The sequence below is a fragment of the Dermacentor andersoni genome, chromosome 7 (genome assembly GCF_023375885.2).
Source record: "Dermacentor andersoni chromosome 7, qqDerAnde1_hic_scaffold, whole genome shotgun sequence".
Taxonomy (NCBI): domain Eukaryota; kingdom Metazoa; phylum Arthropoda; class Arachnida; order Ixodida; family Ixodidae; genus Dermacentor; species Dermacentor andersoni.
Window position 1 is genome coordinate 141,571,880 of NC_092820.1, and position 25,390 is coordinate 141,597,269.

At 50.1% G+C, this 25,390-nt stretch overlaps 2 protein-coding genes across 2 annotated transcripts in view; one reads left to right on the forward strand and one right to left on the reverse strand.

The window, feature by feature from the left end:
- LOC126533726 (uncharacterized) overlaps nt 1–25,390 on the reverse strand; it is a 342,383-nt gene that overhangs the window by 193,579 nt on the left and 123,414 nt on the right. The gene's annotated exons all lie outside the window — the stretch shown is intronic.
- LOC129385578 (uncharacterized) overlaps nt 1–25,390 on the forward strand; it is a 55,678-nt gene that overhangs the window by 19,297 nt on the left and 10,991 nt on the right. The window contains exons 2-8 of the mRNA XM_055072293.2: nt 9,715–9,934; nt 13,763–14,071; nt 15,967–16,140; nt 19,435–19,688; nt 22,196–22,578; nt 23,635–24,031; nt 24,679–25,146. Of these exons, the coding sequence (XP_054928268.2) occupies nt 9,715–9,934; nt 13,763–14,071; nt 15,967–16,140; nt 19,435–19,688; nt 22,196–22,578; nt 23,635–24,031; nt 24,679–25,146 (2,205 nt within the window). The remainder of the gene's footprint in view (nt 1–9,714; nt 9,935–13,762; nt 14,072–15,966; nt 16,141–19,434; nt 19,689–22,195; nt 22,579–23,634; nt 24,032–24,678; nt 25,147–25,390) is intronic.

The window sequence follows — 25,390 nt, forward strand, 5'->3', positions numbered from 1 at the left end:
TCCGGTATATGCGACGCACTATGTTTTTGGTCGCGAGCTCGAGCGCGCGCGGTGCGCTGCGGCCGCTGTCCGCAGAAACGTCTCACTACGCTCGCTCGGCAGGCAGTGAGCTCATATCAGCAACGCCTTCCAGGATAAAACTGCGTCAAACTTTGCGAGATAAACGTACGTGGGACTGAACCCTGTAGCGAATTACAAAACGCACCTCTCTCCCTCTTTTCATGTGCGACACACTATATATATATATATATATATATATATATATATATATATATATATATATTGTGGAGCATGGGAACCGTGAGAGAGGTACCTGTACCTTTCGAAGCGTTGATGGATACTTATGAAACGGAATATGAATTCTTCCGTGAAGACCGTGGAGACTTAAAAAAGAAAAAGCAAACGGCGCTATCACGCATTATGAAAGAAGGAGCACACCCACACAGCGCTTTGTCCGTGTACTCTTTCTCGTTACATTCCACCAGGTGACGCTGTTTCTTCATTTCTTATGCGCATTTTTTGTTGTAGAACCTAATCCCAAAACAACTAAAGTCGTAAGTCAATCCTCGCTAGTGATTTCCGTGAAAGTTTTCCGTTCAGTAGGCGCCGCGCGAAAGGCTATCAGAGGCAGAAAATGAAGGGAAGAGCTCCTTCTGGTTCGCTTTTCCGGTTGGCTGATGCAACCTACAGCTCATGGGCGGAACTGCTGAGATGGAGCGTAAACAGCATTCTCCGAAAGCCAATCTATCTGAAAGCGTTCCACAGAATCGGCGCGGAATATGCTTCCGGTTCGTTAATTTTATCGCAGGCAAAGCTCGCAGCGAAATTCGCAAAGTTTACTTTCAGACTACATATAGCTCCGTGTAACTAGACGGGCAAACAACAGCGAGAAGTAACATTGGAGAGGCCGTAATTCACTGCGACAGAGTCCCGGAGGCGTTAGCGTTGTTTTAGTTTAGTTACGTAGTATATCAGCAGTAGCGAAAGAAGCGAGCCCTACTGCTTTGTCGGAATCTTTGATGTGGAAAGGGACGAAGAAGACGAAGTGTCTTTCAGGCAGAACGCCGGCTCTTCCAGCTCTACTCATTTTGTGAATTTCTTTGACTTTGCTAGTGGACTGCTATTTCCTACTTAACTGCGATGGAGATGGAGCCTCACGCGCGTCCGCCGGGCTCGGCAGTGCCCGCGGCGGCAGCCTCCAGGAAGCGCAACGGCACCGAGAGCGACACTGACAGCGACGACACCATGCAGCACTATGTCAGCGGTGAAGATTCTTGCGACGACACCTTCGAGCTGGTGCGGAGTCGTAAAGCAAAGCGAAGATTTCTCAGCGCATCATCGAATTCGAGTGAGTCCACCGTGAGATCTTCGCGGGATACCGAGGAGCTCACCATCCTGTTCCCGCCAGTTCTCGCCAGTGACAACCTGAGACGCCTCAACAGGCAAGCCGTGTCTTCTCATCTAGAGGAGCTGGTTCCAAACGAAATCAAAGACATCAGGGTGAACACCCGTAAGAACGTGCTAGCTATTGACGTAGAACACACGGCTGCGTTGGATTCCTTGCGCAAGGTCACGGAACTTGGCGGGATGAAAGTCCGCCCTTATATTCCGCTCCGCAAACAAGTCCGTACTGGCGTAATTTACGATGTTGACGAGACCATCGTCGACTCCGATCTGTCAATCTTAATCAAGCCAGCTACGGAAAACACCATCATCACAAACGCGTTTCGTCTCGGCACGTCACGGTGTGTGAAGATCGTATTTAAGGGCGAATCCCTCCCATCGCACGTAAAAGTGGGCCACTTCCGACACGCAGTTCGCCCCTTTATACCAAAACCGCTGCAGTGCTGGAATTGCAAGAAGCTTGGCCATGTGAGTAGTGTGTGCAATAACACTACCGTCTGTTCTCGCTGCACTGGGCCCCACACCACAAACACGTGCGAGGCCAGTGTGCTGAAGTGCACAAACTGCAGCGGCCCTCACGATGCATCTTCGAAGGAATGCCCTTTGATTCGAAAGGAAATGCAAATATTGAACCAAATGGTTAGAGACCACTCGTCTCACCGAGAAGCAGCAGCATCTATTAAGCGACGACGATCACGTCGCCGACGTCGATCAAGAGCCTCCAAAGCCTCTGCAGAACGCCACACACGTATATTACCACCCACTCTTCCGCCCAGGCCAAACGCAGTCAGCTCAAAGGACAAGGCTACATCGAACAGCACGGCTGCTGACGCGTGGCCTGCACTCCCAAAGCTACATGCCCCTACTGAGCGAAATGATACTTCTACAGTAGGGGACACTTCGTCTGTTCCTGATAAATTGGCGGACCAAGACCAACAAATTGTTGTTATGATCAGCTCTCTGGTGAGTGCTATTCGTGTTCTACTGGACAAGCTACAGACACCAACAGCTCGAAGTGCATTGCAAGTGCTGGATGCCATCAGTCCGGTTCTGGCGAGCCTTCAGAAGTCCAGTGCTTGAGAACTTCTACAGCAGAACCATGGCTCATCGACAACAACAAAGATCGTTCCGGGATGATGTGAGACGTGCCTCCATATTCCAATGGAATGCGAGAGGCCTGAGGTCTCGTATTTCGGATTTCCGACAGTTCGTATTTGCAAACCATTTTCCTATACTGGTCATCTGTGAACCGAACTTATCAGCCTGCATAAGACTATCGGGATATGAATCTTTTCTTTCAAACACGTGTGTCCGTGGTAGTAAGGTTCTGGTTTACATTCGCAAGGACCTTACGTATTTTTCCCAACACGTAGCGCCACACGACGGTAACCAATACGTCTGTGTTACTGTGAAAAAGAAGAAGCTGTCTTTTACTCTTATTGGCGTCTACCTTTCCCCAACAAGTCAGTTTGATAGAAAACGACTGGAAGATATTATGGCTGATACTCCCGGTCCTTGGATAATAACAGGGGACTTCAACGCTCACCACCATATATGGGGAAGCTCCAGGATAAATTCGAGGGGCAGGTCACTAGTATCCTTTGCATCAGGCCACAACCTGTGTCTTCTAAATGACGGAAGCCCGACATTTCTGCGAGGAACTACATACAGTAGCTGCCTTGACTTGACTTTGGTGTCACGTTGCCTGACTTTGAGCGTGCAGTGGTTCACTGATGTTGAAACCCATGGCAGTGATCATATACCGACCTATGTGAGAATCGATGGACTAGACGCCGCATTACCGGTTGTCTCTCGCCAAATCGACTGGTCAGTCTTTCAAGATCGCGTAGAAGACACATGCAAGACACATATTGCACGCAGATTAGAAGACATAATTGCTGACGCTATGCAAGATTGCACACGCTGCTTCACACATCCATCAAAGCGTACAGAGAATGACATTGAATTGGAAAGGCTTCGTGCACTACGTCGCCGAGCTGAAAGGAGGTACAGGCGCACGAAGTCAATTCTTGACCTCAGAGAAGCTCGGCGCATGCAAAAGAAGATCAAACGCCGAATGGATAAGCTAGCGGATCAAAGATGGAAATTTTTTTGCGACTCACTAGACCCCCGCAAGCCATTGTCCTGTGTGTGGCGTACCCTACGGCGTCTTTGCTCAAGTCCCCAGCAACGACACCCATTCAACGCCCTTGCTCTCTATCAAAACCGCCGCGAGATAGACGTCGCAGAGGAATTTTGTGCGAACGTCGCCGGCGGCACAGTTTTAGTCCCTGACATGGCTCTAGGCAACATCCCCGACCCACGAGATGCAAGTATGGACGCTCCATTCTCTATGGAAGAGTTAGAAGCTGCTATGGCGCTATGTAGGTGTTCGTCTTCACCAGGACCCGATGGCATAACATATACTGCTTTGCGCCACCTAGGCAGAGAAGCACGAAGAGAACTCCTCAGCCTTTTTAATACTTCATGGCAAGATGGTGTCGTCCCACAGGAATGGAAACGCAGCCGCCTGGTACCGCTTCTAAAAGCAGGAAAGTCCCCGCTCGAATTGGCATCCTATCGGCCTATAGCTCTTGCCAGCTGCGTCGGGAAGCTTATGGAACGTATGATCCTCATGCGTCTCGAATGGTACCTTGAACATCATAAAATTTACCCTGACTCTATGGCGGGATTTCGACGCGGTCGTTCATCGATTGACAGTGTCATCGATCTCGTATCATCTGTGGAGCAACAAAAATCTCGGAAGCGATTATCAGTAGCGCTCTTTCTTGACGTGAAAGGCGCTTACGACAACGTTTCCCATCAAACCATTCTAGACGCACTTCTGACAATTGAACTAGGAGGGCGAGTATATCGATAGGTCAGTAACTACTTGACACAAAGGTCCTTGTTCGTACGAACGGAAGATGGTCCGACTACCGACCACTACACATGCCGAGGCGTTCCCCAGGGCGGTGTTCTAAGCCCTATTCTTTTCAACCTCGCGCTTCTTGGGCTGGCCGAATCCCTACCGGAAACAGTGAGTGTTTCAATCTACGCCGACGACATCTGCATCTGGACATCAGCGGTCACTCGCCTGCAGGTTCGCGCACGGCTACAGAAAGCAGCAACACAGGCATCTGACTACCTTCACACACAAGGCCTTACCATCTCAACAGAAAAATGTGCATTAGTCGCTTTTACGCGAAAAACGATGACTCCTTATCCAGTATGCATCAATGGTCAGCCTATCTCCTACAAGAGAAATCACCGGTTTTTGGGCGTCATTGTAGACCGGGACCTCACTTGGAGCCCTCATGTTGCCCACTTAAAGAAGCAGCTCACATCTATTGTTCACGTCTTCAAGTTCATCGCCGGCAAAACACGGGGATCGTCAGTGGGCTCCATGCTACAGTTATATCGAGCACTGTTCATCGGATTCCTACGCTATAGCTCCCCCGTGCTTGCTAAAACCTGCAAGTCAAATCTTCGAGCACTTCAGAGCGTGCAGGCACAGGCACTACGTGTTTGCTTAGGCCTTCCGCGCAGCGCCTCGACAGCTGGAACCATTATAATCGCTCAAGACCATCCGATCACAACTTATATTAGCACCGAAACGCTTAGAACCCATGTTCGTCATGTTTCACGGATGCAGTCAAGCCTTCTTGCGTGCCTGCCAGAACGACGACCACAGGCGTCCTTCTCCAACAAGGTCAACATCCATCGTGCCTCCTTACCATCGGGTTTCACACCCTCTGCACGTTCAACCTCAGCTTTGTGGTGTTTAAAACAACCTCAAGTGCGTCTTACGATTCCAGGGATAAGAAAAAAGACCGACCTGCCTACCTTGGCCTTGAAGCAAGCAGCTCTGGATTGTTTGCACACTTTCTACTTTAATCGAGTACATATATATACGGATGGCTCTTCCACTCAGACCAGCTCCACCAGCGCAGTGGTTATACCATCCCGTTCACTAAGCATCCAATACAAGGTCTCTCACTTGACAACATCGACTAGTTCGGAGCTTGTTGCCCTCCGAGGTGCCGTTGATTATATTAATAACCAACCCGCTAATCGGTGGGCTATATTCTGCGATTCGAAGGCGGCCTTACAATGTCTTCTGGCATCTCTTCGTCGCGGGTCATGTGAACAACTCGTGTCGGAGATACGAGAAATGCACCATCACATGATCGCGAAAGGACACGACGTCGTATTTCAGTGGCTGCCTGGTCATTGCGGTATCTCCGGCAACGACCTCGCTGACGAAGCTGCTAGAAAAGCTCACGAGGGAGCAACCCTTGTTTCAATACCTTTATCGCGGACCGACGCAGCCCAACACTTAGGCAAGCTAGCGCACTCTTTGACATTGGAGACGTGGCGCACATCTGAATTCACTCACCATCGCTTGCTTTCCCTCGATCCCTACATGCAACTGCGGCTGTTACCAGGTCTTCCGCGAAATGAGGAAACAGTGCTGTGCCGCTTACGTTTGGGCGTCGCATTCACAAATGCTTATGCATTTCTGATTGGAATGGCTGATAGCGCCGAGTGCAATGCCTGCGGTGTCGAGGAAACCATAGAACACCTACTGTGCTACTGCCCATCTTATGAAAATGAAAGGCAAGACCTCTGCACAGCTCTCAATCAGCTAGATGGAAAGCCGTTCACCTTGAACAAGATCTTGGGATCATGGCCTCGCATATCACAGCTACAAAAGGCCACAAAAGCGCTGCTGCGATATTTGAAAGCGACCGGATTGAGTCAACGTCTGTGATCCGGACTGAGTGACCGACTGATATCTCCAGTTGACTTTCTCTTTTCTTTTAATCTTTCCGTCCCCCTTTCCCTCTCCCCAGTGTAGGGTAGCCAACCGGGCTCAGTCCTGGTTAACCTCCCTACCTTTCATTTATCATTTTCTCTCTCTCTCTTTGATGTGGAAAGCATTAGAGTAGTCGCAACCAGTAGCAGTGGGCCAGAAATAAAATCGTTATCTCGTGAAGTTTGACGTGGCAGGTTAGTTTAAACTCGACACGGCGAACAGTTGGCGCAGTTTAAGAGAGCTCGTTTTTTAAATATCGCTAAGCCGAAAAGCAGACATTTCCGAGCGCCAAATTAACGCTTTGGAGCGCTTTGATCATCCGGTGTAAATATAACGAACTGCGTTCTACACCAGTGTGAACCCGAAGCGTGAACCGAGCTGGGTAAAATAAATGAAATTGTGGCGTTTGACGAGCCGAAAAAGCCTGCGGCACCGTGGGTTTGCGTGACGCACGCCGCATAGCGGAAGACTCCCGATTAACTTTCACCACCCGGAACTGTTTAACGTGTACCCAATCGGTAAACGGTATACACGGTACACACGGCATACACAGCGTTGTGCGCCCCTCCTCCGCTGCGAAACGCGGTCGCCGCGTCCGGGGATCGAACCCTCGACCTCGTGCTCAGGCAACGCGACGTCATAGCCAGTGGGCCACCGCGACAGATGTAGTGCACTAATCTATCGTGCGCAGAGATGAGATGAGATTTAGAGTGAGTGAGTGAGTGAGTGAGTGAGTGAGTGAGTGAGTGAGTGAGTGAGTGAGTGAGTGAGTGAGTGAGTGAGTGAGTGAGTGAGTGAGTGAGTGAGTGAGTGAGTGAGTGAGTGAGTGAGTGAGTGAGTGAGTGAGTGAGTGAGTGAGTGAGTGAGTGAGTGAGTGAGTGAGTGAGTGAGTGAGTGAGTGACAGACAGATATGTATATCCACACAATAACATTCGAGTGATAAAACAATAAAAACAAGGTAATTACGTATACGCCTGTAGACGCTCCACAACCCGGGGCGATAAATCCCGCCGCTCTCGAGCTTTGTTGCGCCAACTCCCGAAGAACGCGCGTAGAAGGCACAGCGTACGCGTTGGAAGCACGCCGGTGAAGTCTATCCACGTTCTCCCTATGGCCTTCATTGTTACCGTGGCGAGGCTGGCGTGATAAGAGCCAGAGAGTTCCCGCTCTCTCCGCAACTACAGGAGAACGAAAAAAAGAAAAAGAAAAATGAGATCTTACGGAGCGGCGATCCAACGTGACTGGAAAGCGGAAAGGCTTCGCGACGCGCTTGGGTGAGCTTCACGCTCGCTGGCGGAGCCCAGTGACGTCATTAGCGAAAGACCGCGGCTCGCGATGAAAGCAGAAAAGGGCATCGAGTGGCGCCGTCTTCGTCCCTATAGAATACGCAGGCCCATCCGGCTACAACTGGTGAATTGCAGTATGAGCCGAAAGTCAACTAATTAAATGATTTCTATTGTAATTATCCGAATCACTCAGTTAAACATCTTTAATTTCTGGTTAAAGTAATGGCCGACTCCTCTGTGATTAACGCTCCCGGAACTGCACAGCGGGCTTCGAGGGATGCGGTATAGTGCCGGGGCTCCAGATTAACTTCGACCACCTGTAGTTCTTAAACGTGCACCCAACCCTACGTTGTGAACCGATTTACACCCTTAGGTGTAAGTAGGTTCCACTTTCTGATAAATAGTTACGTCCTTCAAGGGTGCAAATCGGTTTACATACTTGAAGGGCGTAAATTACATTCTTTACACTCTACGTTTTAAACCGATGCAGAGTCCAGGTTCTTGCACCCTTAACGGGTGCAACAATTTGCATCTTTTATGGGTGTAAATCGTTGAATAACTCGCACCCTCATACCCCTTACCGATTCGCATCCTTAATAGAGCTTTCTGCCTGTAACTCGAACCCTTACACCCATAAGCGTGCAAGAGGGTGTAAGAGTGTGAATTATAGACAGAAAACACCCTCAAGGCTGTAAATCAATGTACAGTGATAAGCACACAAACGTTCTTGCGTATCGAAACAGTCAAAAGGCGGCGGCCGCCCAAAGCCGGGAATCGAACTGGCGACCTCGCGTTTAGCAGTGTAACGCCATATATAGCCACTAAGCCACCGCGTCGGGTGGTGCGATCGAAGTGGTCTTTTTTTTTTTTTTTCCGACAGGGATGGAAGAGGGCGACTTGTCCTTGCGCCATGCGAGATATACTGCAGCTATTTTCGTCGAAACGTGCACGGCGGTGATAGGAGAGGATCGCTCCTAAACTCTCGTTTCGGTGCTGTCGCGGTGCTTACCGTTCACGGCAGGTTGCGTGTCCACCGCGAACACACTCTTTTCCAGACCGCCGCAACTTGTTTTGCGAAAGTTTCATCGACCACTCGCCGAGCCTTCTCAGACGCTCCTTCGAGGTCATTTTAAGCAGCCAAACAAGGTTTGCGGTCCGAGTTAGCCGTTATCGCGTGCGATCAAACTGCAAACGACGTACATTACATACCCACTGCAGTGGATACGGCCTAATAATGTCTAAGTACATTGCATGCGTGGCTCGTAATCCTGCGCATGCGTCTTGCACTAAGTGCGAAGTACGCTGGGTAAGTCCTACGGTGCGCACGTTACACACGAAGTAAAAATAAGTAGGATGCCAACGACGCGTACACTGCGAACGACCTACATCGAATTACATCCCACGCGCGTACGTCTTGCACCGCCGTACGGCACACATTCGCTGCGTTAAAAAGGGTCCCGAATCGTTGTAAACCGCATTCGTGCACTTGAAATAGTGCGTTACGCTCTCACGCGTTTCCCTGCGCACGCTTCTCCCATGCGAAGATAGCGCCTGTGATCTTGCACCGCGCCCGCCAAATCACTGCGCTGCAGCTTCGTGGCTACGATGCATTGCCGCTGGCCACCAGGCGGCGAGTTCGATTTCCAGGCCCGCCGTGTCATCATTCTTCGGTACGGGCCTGAATGCGAGAAGCGCTCGTGTATACTGGGAATTAGGTGCACGTCAAAGAGCTTCAAGTAGAACATATCGCTGTGTTTTGAACACTGCCATCTTTTCTTCTGCCTACAACACCCCGCCTCTCAAGTCGTCTGCAGCACCGCGGAAGCTGCAGGACTCTTTAGCCAATAAGAAGGCCAAATGCCCCTCGAGATGTGTTCATCCGCGCAGCGTCGTCTGTTCATCGCCACAGTGATTGGCGGTACGCAAAGTGCGTGCTTCAACATCCTAACATGTCACACTTATCGCTGTAACGCGTCACGCACCAAGCAAAACTCTCTAAATTTCACCTCCAATCAGACACTTAGGCACGGAACTATACCCCGATGCGCAAGGATTTTACCTGTGCACGTCACGTGCATTCGGCAGTGCTGCAAGCGACCTTGGAGATGGACTATAGTTGCGCTCTGCCCCCCCCCCCCCTTATTTTTTATTATTTTTTTTTTACACCTATAGTTTGACAGTTGTTTTTCGCTACTTCTCCGAAGGCTGAATGCCGAGGCCGCAGAGAACACCACGGCGACGACCGAGACGACCGTGGCCCAAATTGAGGCAAGCGCAGTCCCGGAGGTCGCTTCCGGGCCGCTTGTCGCAGACGCAGACGGGAAGCCGGAAGTTTCTTCCGCGACACAACCGCCACAAAGCAGAGCCGCCGACACTCCGGAAGAGCCGAAACAGCAGAAACGCCAGCAGAGAGAACACACACAGGTGCGAGAAGGTTTCGGCCATTGCCATACCACGTCCAGATTTTCTAGCCTGACGTATAGTAGAAGACCGAATGAAATAACGAAAACGCGGACCAAGAACGATACGTTAAAAGCCTTTCAGACACTTCGGTTTCCGTATAGAACTCAGCCTTGTTCGCAGCCTCGTAAGACGTTTCAGCTTCCGTACGGAAGCCTAAGCGTCCTAAAAAGCGCAACGTCGAAAAGAAATCAATACGTCTTAAAAGTTTTTAAGACATTTCGATTTCTGTACAGAATTAAGCCTTGTTCACAGCCTCGTAAGATGTTCCAGCTTCCGTACGGAAGACTAACCACCCAAAAAAAGAAGCTCAACGTCGAAACGAAACCAACCCGTCTTAAAAGCTTTCAACTTGTTCTTTCCTGGTCGACGTATGGCCTATTTCATTCGTTCAACATGCCTCCTCCCGACAAGGCGAGATCTTGTCGAACCACTGATTTCATAGTAGGACTATAGTGTAGCGTTCAAACCTTTCTAAAGTATTTTGTCTTAAAATGTGCAAGCGGATGCGTTATGCCGGGTCACGTTCCAGAACAGCACGGCTGGCGACACCTTGCGACACTATGATCCACCATAACCAAATGCATCCTGGCATTGCCCGACTGGTCTTATCGAAGCCATGAAGACCCCTGCCATATGCTTATGCCAATGACCAAGATGTGGTCGGCAAGCGGATAACTGGAACGTTGTCCATCAGTGGAAGAAGGGTCGACAGTGTCTTCGTTGAGACAGCACCAAACAGTGCCGACATCGTTATAGCACAGCTGTTCGGGTTCTGTACTCGTAGTCACCGACTTTGCGCGCTAAAGTGGCCGATCGACGCTGCTCTCGCGGAGCGCTCTGCTTTCCAGAATAGCGCAGGCAAAGCGTATAGGCTGGCAAGAATGACGGCTGTGACAGCTGCGCGTCACTTTCGCGTCAGTTCTCGAGAACTGACGCAAAGCCGTCGCGTCACGTTGTACGTCATAACTGGGAAGTTTTAAAAAATATAATAAAAAGCGAGTTACCTGACCAACAAGGCCGACAGTTTCTGCAGGCACCTCACTTGTGCCTTTAAAACGGAGATGATTCAGTTCGAGGACCGACGTTAAGGATTTCTTGCATCGCGAAGCGTATCAGCACTAAAAAAGTCTACGCCAGCACTTGGCACTCCTAAACTCTGCAATGTAAGTACGCGATGGCATACTTAGATTGCGAGCTCACTACAGTTGCGCGCGCTTTGATCACTCTTATTAACTAAGAGTGATCACTCTTGTGAACACTCTTAGTGATCAAAGCGACGTGTTTATGCTTTGTATCTCTTACAATTACTTGTGATTTCGGGCAGACTGTGAGCGCGCTCGGTCAAGACACCTCGAATTTTCTGTCAGTTACGTCTAAAAATGGGTGAAGTCCACCTACACTGCTATAATAAAGATACACGTGACCGATGGTGGGATCAAACCTTTGCCTTCCAGCGCAGCGGACCTGTGCTCTAACCATGGGGCCACGATCGCACGCACGTTTGTCTCGGGCCAAAGTCGCTGTTCGAAACGTACGGCGTGTTCGTCTCGTGCCAGTTCGTCGCATTCTTCCCTCGTGGCAGCTATAGACGAGGCAACCTAAAGTTTGCCCGCGCGGCACCAGCGCCGAATGCTCCCCTAGCGGACCGATGGAAGTTTCGAGGGTCGTCGCTGCGCGAGCGCGCGCCCGTGATCTGTTCGGCGGGAGCGCTCGTGCTGGCTCGGGTGCGTTGTTTTTGCGATGGCGAGTGCGACCTCATCAGCCAGGAAAGGTGGCACGCAATACTGCTGTATTGTTGATTGCCATAACAGCCTCGAAAACACGAAAGGTCGAACGCCGCCCGTGAAATTATACAGATTTCCTGGGAAGTGGTACGAGAAGGTCAGACGACAAGCATGGATAATTGTAGTGCGCCGAGTCAAGATTTTCGTGCACGTTAAAGAACCCCCGGAGGTAATAAGTATTCCTGAGACTAACCATTACAGCGTGCCTCATAATGATTTAGTGGTATTGCATGGTTTTGGCAGTTAAAACCCCCGAATTTATTTGATTCTACTGTGCCTTCACTCGCAATCGGCATGGACGAGCTTTAGAGAATTATTTTCATTTTCAAAACGCTGCAACTTAATTTACTAGTTGTGCAGGTAACGAAAGGGGACGCGCGCTAGTTTTGTCTGATAGCAGACAGCATTTAATGCAAGCCGCGGTCGTCGCGTGTGTCGGTAAGCGGCAGATCGGAAAGCAGCCGATCGAGACGTGCGCGTTATGTTTGTTGTTTGGCCATGCTTTCTAAGTTCACAATATCCAAGCTTGCTTTAAGGTAATTACCACCTTGCACATTCTTGCTGATTCACTCTTCCTGCCAAAAACCTTCGTTTCCTGTAGTAGCCGGCCATCGGTGCAAGCTTACTTTAGCTGTTCGCCCGGCGAGGCACTAGATTTGCTTTGGTGAGGCATGTATCTCTAATGCTTGCTAGGCTAGGCCACGTTGTTGAAGGTGGGAAGATGGTCTTTCTCGTTAGTAACGTTGCATGCTCATTTGTGCCTAATACATGTGTTCTTTCTGTGCTCGCAGTGCTGATGACACTCCCTGGGAGCCATCCAAAAGCATGCGAATTTACAAAAACAAGCAGGCTTTGCGAAGCGAAGACATCGATAACGCTTGCCGTTGTTCGCTGACAGCTCCGCGCAAATCAGAACGAACACAAACGTGTAATTTACTAATGCTCCAGCCAAGAAATTTAGCAGCAAAAGGCGGAAGCACTAAATGAGAGCAGCCGTGTGCGCGCACTCAGCTACCGAGGAAACTAACGGCAATCGTCACCGTCCCTCCACATCTCTGCAAGTATGCATGACCGCTTTGTGCCTGCATCATATAGAAATAAAGTGGCTAAACTTCTGAACTTGGTGTATACCTCTAAATCGACGTCGTATACGATCCTGGACACCTGTGACACGCCCTTGGCTTTCACTGTCACATCACCGTCCACGATTTGTTGAACGCCGTACACGTGCGGAAGCAGACGCTCCCCTTTCGTGAGGTTGCCGCCACGAAAAAATCTGTCCGCGTCGGCAGCCTTCTTGAAACCGCATTGCAATCTCTGCGTCGCTGTTGCGCAAGCAGGCGATCTGCCGCCGTCGAAAACTGAGCGCCGTGAGAACGAGCAGCGAAGAAACGCGCGAGCGAACCGGTGTAAACAAAGCGGAGACCGCGCCACGGCACGACCGCGCTGCATCACGTTTCCACATTGGGGGCGCTGTCAGGAGGCGCAGTAGCGCCGCCTGGCCATGGTTTTCTCGTCTATAGCGCTTTGAGACGCCGTGGTAGATTGCACTGCCTTCGGGATTGGCCCAAGTCTTTGTTTTGTTTTTGTGCCAGACAATTACAGCCCCAAAGTGAAGTGCGCCTTCTAATAAGATAATGATAGAAAGAGAGGCGAAAGGCACCTAAAAATGAAAGCTGAGCTGAATCAATTCGATTGTCGTGTATTACGTGCAACGCCAAAAGCGCCACCCGGATAACGAGGCACACTGTAAGCGGGGCACCACTCCGGTTTCAAATTTTTTACGCACCTAACGGACGGTATACACGGGCGTTTCTCTCATTTCGCCGACATCGAAATGCGGCCGCCGGAGCCATGATTCGATCCCGCCGACCACTTACTTAGCGCGTCCTCAATTAAGCTGCGTAACGCCACATACCACTAGGCGACCACGGCGGACGAATAGCCGAATATTCCGTTCGTCTGTTTGATGGCTAAGCGCGCACCGTTCCTTCCGCTTCATCAGCAGGAGCACTACTACATGGTGCTGCTGGAGGACGTGCTCTCCGCGGACCAGGGGCACCGGGGTCGGGACGGCGGCCGCGCCGAACAACATGGTGGCAGCGGTGGCGGCTACGAGAGAGCGGCGCGCCACCTCGCGGAGCCGCTCGAGCCCGACATGGACGACTTGATGTGCGGCGAGCGCTGCGCGCCGCTGAACCGCATCTGCGGACTGCCGCTGCTCGGGCTCGCGTTCATCGCCATCGTGTTGCCCGTGGCTGTGCACCGGTTCTCCTCTACGCAGAACGCGACGCAGACGCCGCAGCTACACGGGGTGCGCATGTCGGGTAGCAGCTAAAAGGTGTTGCCGAGGCACCATAGTTCCCGAGTCCTCGTTATTTGCGGTAAGAGGAAGCTTTAGCTCGGCTGCTCCTATATGAACACTGGGGAACTGAGAAATCGTTCTCCTCGGCAATTTGACGTCCTAGAGTCACTAAAATTAACATTTTAAAACGAAACCTTTAACTGGCCGCGAACTTGCGATTTCGCCATGGCGGTGCTCCGAGGAGGCACATGACGTCACAGCGCGCGCATCGCCGCGGATATTTCTCTCTCGCTCGCTCCCTAGTCACTACTGCGCACGCGCCACTAGTAGCACCGAGCGACAGGTGTTCCGCCGCTGCGCAGCGCCGCGCCTTTCCGCCGCCGTTTGGTATGACGTCACACCACGTTCCTCGTCGTTGCGCTCGCCTCCGCTCACTTCGCCAGCTGTGTCGCATGCCTAATAACATGTCGGAGCATTGAAAAGGAGAGCTCGCGTGCGCCGCAACCACAGTTGAGGCGGCAGTATGGACGGCGACAATTCTGATAAGCCGGAGGAGGCCTGGAATCGACATCGGAACGAGATGAAGAGGAAGCGAATCACCCACGAAACAGACGAACAGCGTGTCGATCGACTGGCTAAACGTCGCAACATAGCTAGACAACAAGACTAACCTGGACTTGCAAACAAGATTAACCAAGGCTAAACAAGCTATGCCTTAGCTTTCGCTACGTATATCCTGGCATGGCCGAGCTAAGCCACTGCCAAATTTTTTTCTCTCTCTCAAATTCAGCAAATTTCACTCAAATCGGTCGAGCGATCATCATGTAAAAGCATTTCTGCGTTCAGATGCACTTGGCTAGAGACATCGGAGTTGGCCACGCGCCAAAGCTTCCTCTTAGATGAGGGCCACTGATTACGAAACCATAGGCAAAAAAATTCTGTCATGCCTCAGAACGCCTTAAATAATTTACTGTAATGGCCTTGCTACGGCCAGTTTCTGCTTTATTTTGAGGGAGTTACATCTGTCACGACTTCGTGACGCAGAAGGTGTCACGTGGGCGCAGAATATCGTGGCGATTTGAGACTCCCCCCGGCTCGCTAGGTCGTGTTCAGTGCCGCTGCTCGTTCCACGGCCCGATGTAGCACTCATAATGATAGACGACCCAACCGAACGAAACAGGGCGAGGGACGAAACATGGCAACATTTCGCTCCCGCGTGACCACCAACTGCTGGAAAATAAAACAGAAACAAGCCACTTAAGGCTCTCTGAGGCTTTCCAGTATATTTTCAATGCATTTTTGAGGTTAGGGTCCTTCATTTAACGCACAAAAAACGAGAATTCGAAATTAAAAGGTCACTTAAGAGGAAGACGAGTTTAGTTAACTGTCAAAGTAGGAAATTCAGGTAAAAGATTCAACCTTTGTGATTTCGCGCCTAAACCCCACTGTCAGAACGTCATTGTGACGTCATGGAGCACAATAATTCTTATTTTTTTTGAGGGGGGGGGGGGGGAGTGCTATTACACTGGGACCCGCGATTTTTGATGTAAATTAGAGCGAAGTTAAGATGCAGGTAATTAATACAGTGTTAATTAAGGCATTCGGAACCCACGGCATTTGGTGGGGGTCGAACTCTCGACATTTGGACTTAATTAGGACGACGTTAATTAAGTCACTCGAACCCACGACCACTGGTGGGAAAAAGTAGTAATAGTAAGTAACAACGCATTCGAATGAGAAAGTCGAATAATTTAATGCCTTGTGAGCGCGCAGGCTATCGCCTTCGTCCTCTCAAGCGCATACTAAAGCGACTGTCAACTTTTTCAACCTTAGGCGAGTGCGCGCTTCATTTTGGCCTGCAACTTTGCAGCAAGACGGGGGTCACTGCTTATCTTGATTCGCAGACATCGAGCAGACTGTATGCAACGATAAGGCCCGGTCAGTTCAACTACCTCGCGGATAGGCTGCTTCGGCCTTACGCGACGACTGCCAAGCAGGCTTTATTACCGTGGAGGCTAAACAGCTCCGCCGGCGTTGGCCGCGTCAGACTCGATTGGCAACGACTGCTGGGGACCAAGGTGAGCATACGACCACGTGTGGTGACGTAGAAGAGCTGACTGTTGGGCTAGTTGGTCGTCCATATTTGAAGTAGTAGCTTAGCGCGAATAAAACCACGGACACAAGAAAGACGGACAAGGACAAGCGCTATTTTTTGAAGGGTTGACTGTTGGGCTAGTTGGTCGTCCATATTTGAAGTAGTAGCTTAGCGCGAATAAAACCACGGACACAAGAAAGACTGACAAGGACAAGCGCTATTTCTTGGAGAGTTGACTGTTGGGCTAGTTGGTTGTCCATATTTGGAGTAGTAGGTTAGCGCGAATAAAACCACGGACACAAGAAAGACGGACAAGGACAAGCGCTATTTTTTGAAGAGTTGACTGTTGGGCTAGTTGGTCGTCCATATTTGAAGTAGTAGCTTAGCGCGAATAAAACCACGGACACAAGAAAGACGGACAAGGACAAGCGTTATTTTTTGAAGAGTTGACTGTTGGGCTAGTTGGTCGTCCATACTTGAAGTAGTAGCTTAGCGCGAATAAAACCACGGACACAAGAAAGACGGACAAGGACAAGCGTTATTTTTTGAAGAGTTGACTGTTGGGCTAGTTGGTCGTCCATACTTGAAGTAGTAGCTTAGCGCGAATAAAACCACGGACACAAGAAAGACGGACAAGGACAAGCGTTATTTTTTGAAGAGTTGACTGTTGGGCTAGTTGGTCGTCCATACTTGAAGTAGTAGCTTAGCGCGAATAAAACCACGGACACAAGAAAGACGGACAAGGACAAGCGTTATTTTTTGAAGAGTTGACTGTTGGGCTAGTTGGTCGTCCATACTTGAAGTAGTAGCTTAGCGCGAATAAAACCACGGACACAAGAAAGACGGACAAGGACAAGCGTTATTTTTTGAAGAGTTGACTGTTGGGCTAGTTGGTCGTCCATACTTGAAGTAGTAGCTTAGCGCGAATAAAACCACGGACACAAGAAAGACGGACAAGGACAAGCGTTATTTTTTGAAGAGTTGACTGTTGGGCTAGTTGGTCGTCCATACTTGAAGTAGTAGCTTAGCGCGAATAAAACCACGGACACAAGAAAGACGGACAAGGACAAGCGTTATTTTTTGAAGAGTTGACTGTTGGGCTAGTTGGTCGTCCATACTTGAAGTAGTAGCTTAGCGCGAATAAAACCACGGACACAAGAAAGACGGACAAGGACAAGCGTTATTTTTTGAAGAGTTGACTGTTGGGCTAGTTGGTCGTCCATACTTGTAGTAGCTTAGCGCGAATAAAACCACGGACACAAGAAAGACGGACAAGGACAAGCGTTATTTTTTGAAGAGTTGACTGTTGGGCTAGTTGGTCGTCCATACTTGAAGTAGTAGCTTAGCGCGAATAAAACCACGGACACAAGAAAGACGGACAAGGACAAGCGTTATTTTTTGAAGAGTTGACTGTTGGGCTAGTTGGTCGTCCATACTTGAAGTAGTAGCTTAGCGCGAATAAAACCACGGACACAAGAAAGACGGACAAGGACAAGCGTTATTTTTTGAAGAGTTGACTGTTGGGCTAGTTGGTCGTCCATACTTGAAGTAGTAGCTTAGCGCGAATAAAACCACGGACACAAGAAAGACGGACAAGGACAAGCGTTATTTTTTGAAGAGTTGACTGTTGGGCTAGTTGGTCGTCCATATTTGAAGTAGTAGCTTAGCGCGAATAAAACCACGGACACAAGAAAGACGGACAAGGACAAGCGCTATTTTTTGAAGAGTTCACTGTTGGGCTAGTTGGTCGTCCGTATTTGAAGTAGTAGCTTAGCGCAAATAAAACCACGGACACAAGAAAGACGGACAAGGACAAGCGCTTGTCCTTGTCCGTCTATCTTGTGTCCGTGGTTTTATTCGCGCTAAGCTACTACTTCAAATGTGGTGATGTAGTTTATGCTTCTTCCTTAAAAGAAATTTGTTCCGGATTAGTTTGTTCCCGTCGAGGCTATTCCTGCGAGATCAACGTAACAGAACCGCGCGTACTCATTATGGCAACTGCATCAGAATGCACCTATTAACACTCTCACATCAAGGCTGCGCTGTCACAACGAGCAGCGAATCGGTCATTTAAATGCAAACGTGTCTTCAGCGCCTCTACCATCTTCGTCATCATCAACACTACTACAATCACCAGTCTAATAAACACAGCAAGGCAACGACCTGCTTTAGGCTTAAGAGTAGAAAAATACAAGAGTAAACGCGGGGATAATAAAGGCAGTTAATTACCCATTCTCGCATTTCCCGGCAATCCGGCAGCGTCCACGACGTCACTGTGACGTCATGGGTGTCATTTCTTTGCGTTTCTATAACTACTACGGCTAACTTTACGAACACCCTAACCAGTGTGGCAGCCTTTGGTGTCTACTTAACCAGACGTCCCGCTAAGACCGGTAGCAGAGATTCTGGCCTGTTCTTCGTTGTACAGGTGCAATCTGCGAATCTGCCCTTAACCTAATATTTAACTTTTTGCGTTCGTTTAACTACTGCGGATAACCGTTAACGACCTAACAACCCTGGAAATATTTACTATCTAGTTTACTAAACGACAGCCTTAATCCGACAGCGGAGAGTCCGGCACATTCGACATTATAGCGGTGTATACCCGCCAATCCACCTTAAATATTTATCAACAGCGTTTCTTCGCCTGCTGCGGCTAATCGCGAATGAGCAAACCATCATGTCAATCTTTCTTGTCCACAAACACAGCCTATAAAGCCACATGCAGCGAGAACGACACATCCACCAAAATAAATTGCGGACTTTAACGTCACAAAACGGCACAGATGGTGGTTATTATGCACGCCGAGGTGGAGGACGAGCATTAATTTTTTATTTATTTTTTGACTGCCTCAGGTTGTTTAGCGTACGCACGTACACCTAAATCTAAGAGCACGAACATTTTTTTGCATTTCGCCCCGCGTCGGAATGCAGCCGCCGGGTCCGGGATTCGAACCCGACGCTTCATACCCAGCAGCAGAACGTCATAACCAATGAACCACATTGTGACGAGTTTGCACGCATGCGGCGTTACAGATGTTGTAAAAAGGCACTTATAAAGGTTGTAACAAAATTATAAGATACTTACTACACTTAAACGATAAGATGCTTATAAAGTTACATAAGAGGCATCGCAGACAATTCAAATTTTGCTTGAACTTTGCGATTCCATTTACCTGCTGTTGAACTGCGTATACACTGCGACTAACTGCCAGTGACCTAACCAATGCGCCATCCTACGCCCCCCCCCCCCCCCCCCCCCCCCAATTCCGTCCAGTCGAAGACGGACAAGAAGCCCGCCTCGACATCTCCTTCTACGTCGACGATAACGAGGCAGAACCCGGAGCTGCGGGACATTCCGCGACCCGAGAGCCCCTCCAACAGCGCCCACGCTACGCTGACGCCTTCGAGAGACGTCGACAGGAAGGTGGACGGACGTGGTCTTGAGCACTGGGTGTCGCCGATCGGGCCCCAAAATCTTCTAGCCGGGACCAGATGGTTCTTCGAGAAGACGACGACGCTGCCGACAACGTGAGTCAAGTCAGTTCCGATCAGGTCAAGTCAAGTCAGGGTCAGGTATAGTTTCGGGTCAGCTATATACGCTATTTTTAAACACAGTCAAATTTATTTATTTATTCATTTATTTATTTATTTATTTACTTGTACATACTGCAGCACAATAAGCACCATAGTAGGATTGGGTTAACAGAGGAAAATCATACAGAGAGAAATACGACACAACGATGAGGGTGATGTGATAGGACCATTCATCTTGGATAGCAGATGCGAAACTTCGGGGTGGGCATGAGCGAATAGACCCGGGTAAGGAATTCCAGTCTTAAATGGAACGAGGGAAAAAGCTGAATTTAAACATATTAGTGCGTGCAAAATAGGGCATCAAGCTCAAGTTGTGATGTCGCCTCGTCGACGACTCCGGCGCGAGGTTAGTATAGGTGTTTTTTTGAAAGTCTAACGGAAGAAATGACGATGCTGTGCAAGAAATCTAACAATGCTATGCGGCGATGTGAATAGGGCGAAGTTAAACTCAAGGAACGAAGTGCAGAAGAGGGTGAGAAGTCACGATCGTAACGGTGACGTATAAATATTACAGCTTTTTTTCTGAATTGCTTCTAGCCTGTTAATCTCACACTGCTTATAAGGGTGAGATTTGGTCGGCGATTTGAACCAACCAGAGAGGGCGTAACAGCCCTGTGAGCCAATCAGAGAAGGCAAGATGGCAAATACAAAAAAAGCAATGCGGAATTTGATAGCCAATGCAGCCCAGAAGCGGGCTAGGCCACGACAAGTCAGGTCAGACCGCCGTCAAGTCAGTCAGTCATTCACCAGTATAGGTCACTGACATAGACGAGCAGTAACAAATACTTCTGCACGAAAATTTACGCCATTAGAATGCAAGAAAGTAAAACTTTTATTTTTTCAGTTGCTTGGTTAAAAATTGCCGGTACGGCGTTTTAGACCAATATTAACGAATCAGTGTTGAAATTTGCTGGCCTTCATGCAGAACTCAAGCTGCTCAAAATACTAGAATGCTAACGGTATCTGTCTTAAGAAAGTTTCTGTGTGCGCTGATATTTCGAGATTTCTCTCCAAGAATTTAACGGCCTTGTACGTCTAAGGGCAGTTGAGTTCTTTAATTACCACGAAGCTACGATTGCCCATTCATAAGCGCACTTATGATTAGTTGAATGGCTCGTTGACTTACCTAACGATAGTCACGGTGAAACATGCGTTGCAGCATTTCACTAAATAAAGGAAAGTAAGTTCGCAAGCAGCTATCATTACTGCGTTCATTAATGCACCGACGCACGTGTGCGTAGGTGCGTCTATAAAACCGAAACGCAAGTCTATAACAAGGCAGAGTTGTCTGCAATATTTCTACTAAAGAAACGTTTACAAATTGACTGTGCAAATCGATTTAGGTCGGTGACGCGCAGGTAAACTATAATCATTCCCAAGTGCCGAAGTAAAACACGTTGTGGGGCTAGTTGGTGCATAGCTTTCGATAGGTGAAGCGCCAATAGTGACTGAGTTGTTGCCGTATGAGTCTATACACTCCAAGACTGTTAAACGAGCAATTGCCACTATGTGCCTCGAATCCGCGCTGAAAAAATCGTGCTGTCATAAGGCACAAGCAAGCTTTGACGACCAGATCTTGAAGTTGAGGAAGGCTGGCTTTCCTTGCTTGGTTTTAAGCGCAGTTTCGGAGGCGTTATTGAAAACACTGAAAAAAGAAAGAAAAAGAAGCGAAGAAGGTCAAACAGTCGAAAAGAAAGCAGAAGCGGTGGTGATACCATATTTTCATAAAGTGGCGCATAATCTGAAACACGTCGCCGTGAAATACAATATTCCTGTGTTTCTTTCCGCGCCGCGAAAACTTGCTACTTTGTGCCGCCTGATTGGTCCGGATGACTCTAAAAAAGTAGGGTGTTCTATTAAACATACAAACCCTTTTGTTAAGTGTGAAGAAGGGGTAGTATACCACATACCACTGAAGTGTGGAAAAGAGTATATCGGCCAAACTGGCCGATGTATTAATGAACGCATGCGGGAGCATAAGCTTTCATTGAAAAATGGATATGGTTCAAACTTGCCGCTTCATTGCAAGGCCTGCGGGAATGAGGATGAACAAGTACGTAAAGCAAGGCTTCATGATACGACAATCATGTATAAAAGTAAAGATTCTGTTGCGCGTGAATTGTTGGAGGCCAACGAGATTAAGAAAAGAGGAGACAACTGTGTCAGTACTCCGTCGTTGAATGTATACACGAATGAAAGCATGTTTTTAGGTAAGTTTTAGATTTAGATTAAGCGTGATTCCCTTTATCCTAAGTGTTCTCGCACGTGCGCATTCACATATTCAGTGTCCCTCTTTTTTTTCGTTCCCCTCTCCTCATGGCTATATAATCAGCCACCTGTGATTTCAATAAACAGTTGCAACTAGCGCCTTGTCCTGTCTGTATTTCTTCTTGTGTGCCGTCACTATTCTTGTGTGCCGTCACCAAGTGCCGAACCCGCAGGCTTCACGACAGCAGCGTCGGCGGCGACAGAGACCCACACGACGCGCGCGCCGCAGACGATGGCGGAAGAAGCGGCAAAGACCAAGGTCTTCCTTACGGCAGTGGGCCCAAGGGAAGCGGCACGCCTAAAGGCGGGATTCCAGGCGGCGCCACCGGCGAGCCGGTGCCCCCGCTGAGCGGCTCGCAGCTGTGGTGCGTCTACCAGCCGCCAGGGGTCCACGACGCTGCCCTTGCGGACGACGACGAGTACCAGCTGGACGACGTGCCGGTGTCCCTCTGCACGGCCGTCGTCTACTGCTGCCTCGACGTCTGGAAGCACGGCGTGCGAACATACCAGCCCACGACGGCGCGGCCTCGAGGTGCCGAAGGCGGCAGACGGCACGGTGAGTGCGTTACTCGTCAGCCAAACTATAGCTGGCTACGTAAACGGGGAACGCGAAGCCGTAATCAAGGAATGAAGCCCAGTAACGGAGTCATAACGAAAAGCGATTCCGGTGGAACCCATCTATCGATGACTTGCAATGTACGTAAGTGCAAGGTCATTAGAATAGAGACCCGCCTGAAAACTGTTTCGCAATGATGTACACGTTTACTCCATCCGAAGCGACTTAGGTTAAGCCGTCGATTCACTGCGCATGTAGGAGAACATGCAGTCTATGGTAAAGCGCGATACGTGCCCGCCCGATTTCAAAATTTCTACATCCGTCACACGGACATCGTCAATGACAATTCCTGCTCTTGCGGTGGGTACTGAGTCTCAGCTGACCACAAAACAAAAAGTTTGCAACAGCACATCTGTTCTCCGACAGGCTTCTAAACAGCACAACCGTCTTGTCCCTATCCTTGTGTCCGTTTCCTTGAGATCTTTTGACGTCACGAATACATACCGATTCACTTTATTTTCTGCACTTCTGCAGTTTTGTGCTTCCTCGACCTCCGTATATCCTTCTACATAAGCTGCATGCGCCCATATGCGGTTTTTCCGTCTTGCAACTTATCCCTTTCGCCCTTGTGTATTCCGACCATGCGCGTACTTCTGCTCTTCGGTTCTCCGGTCTATATTACGCTTCAGACGACCAGGTCATGTCATATTCTTATTTCAAGAATGAGTTCGAATGTCATCCGCAAGTGTTTGTCCTTTTGAATATCCTGTTATTGTTCTCTTCAGTAAGTTGAACACTCAGTGCTAACGAACGTCGGTCATCGGAGTGTGCGGTACGTTTCTAAACTGTTGAAATTTTGACACTGTAGCCACCGACGCTAATGTCGTCCTCCCAGCGGACGGCCAGCAGACGATTAAAAGACGACTAGCAGACGATGTTTCAAATACTATAGCGACAGAAGTAGATGCGGCTACCGGAAAATAAAGTTCGCGATCACAACTAGTTTACCCTAGCGCGCGCATGCGCACACGCGCCATTTTGTGGGTTTTTATCCAGGCACGCACATCGAGGATGAGTACAAGTACGAAGGAGACGGCGGACCGCAGGGCATCTACCACTTCTCGAGATTACGTACTGTCCGAGGAGCTCCGCCCACGCTGAGGTTGTACGCCATGCTGGGCGGACGCGACCAGACGACGGTTAACTTCACGCGCAAGATGGCCGCCGGTGCATCCGGAGACGAAGCGCCCTCTGGCGAACAAGACGCCTCTGGTGGCCGCCGAAGGCAGCCTAATAGACGCGAGAGCACCGTCGGCTCCGAAAATTCCAAAGGTGCCCTGTGGTCCACGGCTCAGAGCCGTCCCATAAATTACACAGTGCTGGACAAGACCGTTGATTTGAGTGCAAGATGGCTTCGGCGCATGAGTCTGGACGGATTCGTCTTCAATTACAGGTATGGATACTTCACCTTGGCACTCGTGCTCGGCCCGCGTGACCAAAGTGAGCTGCAAACATAGTTGGGCTCATGAGTGGTGTCTGCAACCGCTTACAACAAACATAGCGGCGCCTGTAGCAGTCTGTAGCAGCGAAACGGCACCTAAATTCCCGTTGGCCTCGATGCCACGTCACGAGCGCGCCTCAACGGAGCACATACGGCGACACGACGACGCGGGGAGAGAAGGGCTGTCGTCGGCGAGAGGATCACGTGACGCGCGCGTGCGGGTGCCGCCGTCTCGGTCTCGGAACCTGGCGCGCGGTCCGTATCTCTCTCTCACCCCCACTGGGCTTGGCTGCCGTGCGCGCTTCCAGGCCTTGGTGGCCGCTGCTGCTTCCTCGGTCTCTCGTCGCGCAGGAAGACGGTGGCATGCAGCGTTGGCAGGCTGCTGCTGCTGCTGCTGGCTCAGGCAGTGCGTGCCGCTATGTGTACATTACTCGCAGCGCAAAATTCGAAGGACCGCTCGGCAGCGTTAAATCGGACAGTAATGCATTCGCAACTCACAAGAATTGCTTAGGTGACCTCGAATTCTTTTTTGTTTGAGTGTGTTCTTTATCATCCGTCCTTCATTTGCGAACAGGGATGAGGCTAATTCTTTTCTCTAGGTCGGATCCGGATTACCCGCGCGCGGACCCGCTCTACCTGCTCTACTTCCGCGCCTTCCACGAGCGCCTGGGCGAACAAAAGCTCCACGCCACCCTGGTGCTGCCGGACGCCCTGACGTCCACCGGCACGACCGGAAGCGGAAGTGCGGACCGAAAGCGGCGCGCCGGCGCCACGTCGGTGGCCCGGCTCGTGGCGACGGGCTACACGCCGCTCGTGCTGCCCACCCACGACCTGGTGCCCCAGGACCGGAAGCTGAACGGCGACGAGCACGGCCGGAACCGCGCTTCGGACGACGACGCCGCTGCTGCACTGGCTGCGGGGGAGGGACAACAGGACGAGCCCGTTCTGCCGCCTCCGGTGTCCGGGCTTTCGCCGTACGGCGTGAACGGCACGGAGGCCGCGACGTGTCCCGCGCCATACTCGAGCGAGGACCCGGCACTCCTTACGCAGGAGAGGTTGCTCACCGGGTACGTGACCGCGTATTACACGCAGGAGAGGTTGCTCACAGGGTACGTAACCGCGTATATGCGCTACACGTAGGTTGCTCACCGTGTACGTGACCGCGCGTATATGCGTTACACGCAGGAGAGGTTGCTCACCGTGTACGTGACCGTGCGTATATGCGTTACACGCAGGAGAGGTTGCTCACCGTGTACGTGACCGCGCGTATATGCGTTACACGCAGGAGAGGTTGCTCACCGGGTACGTGAC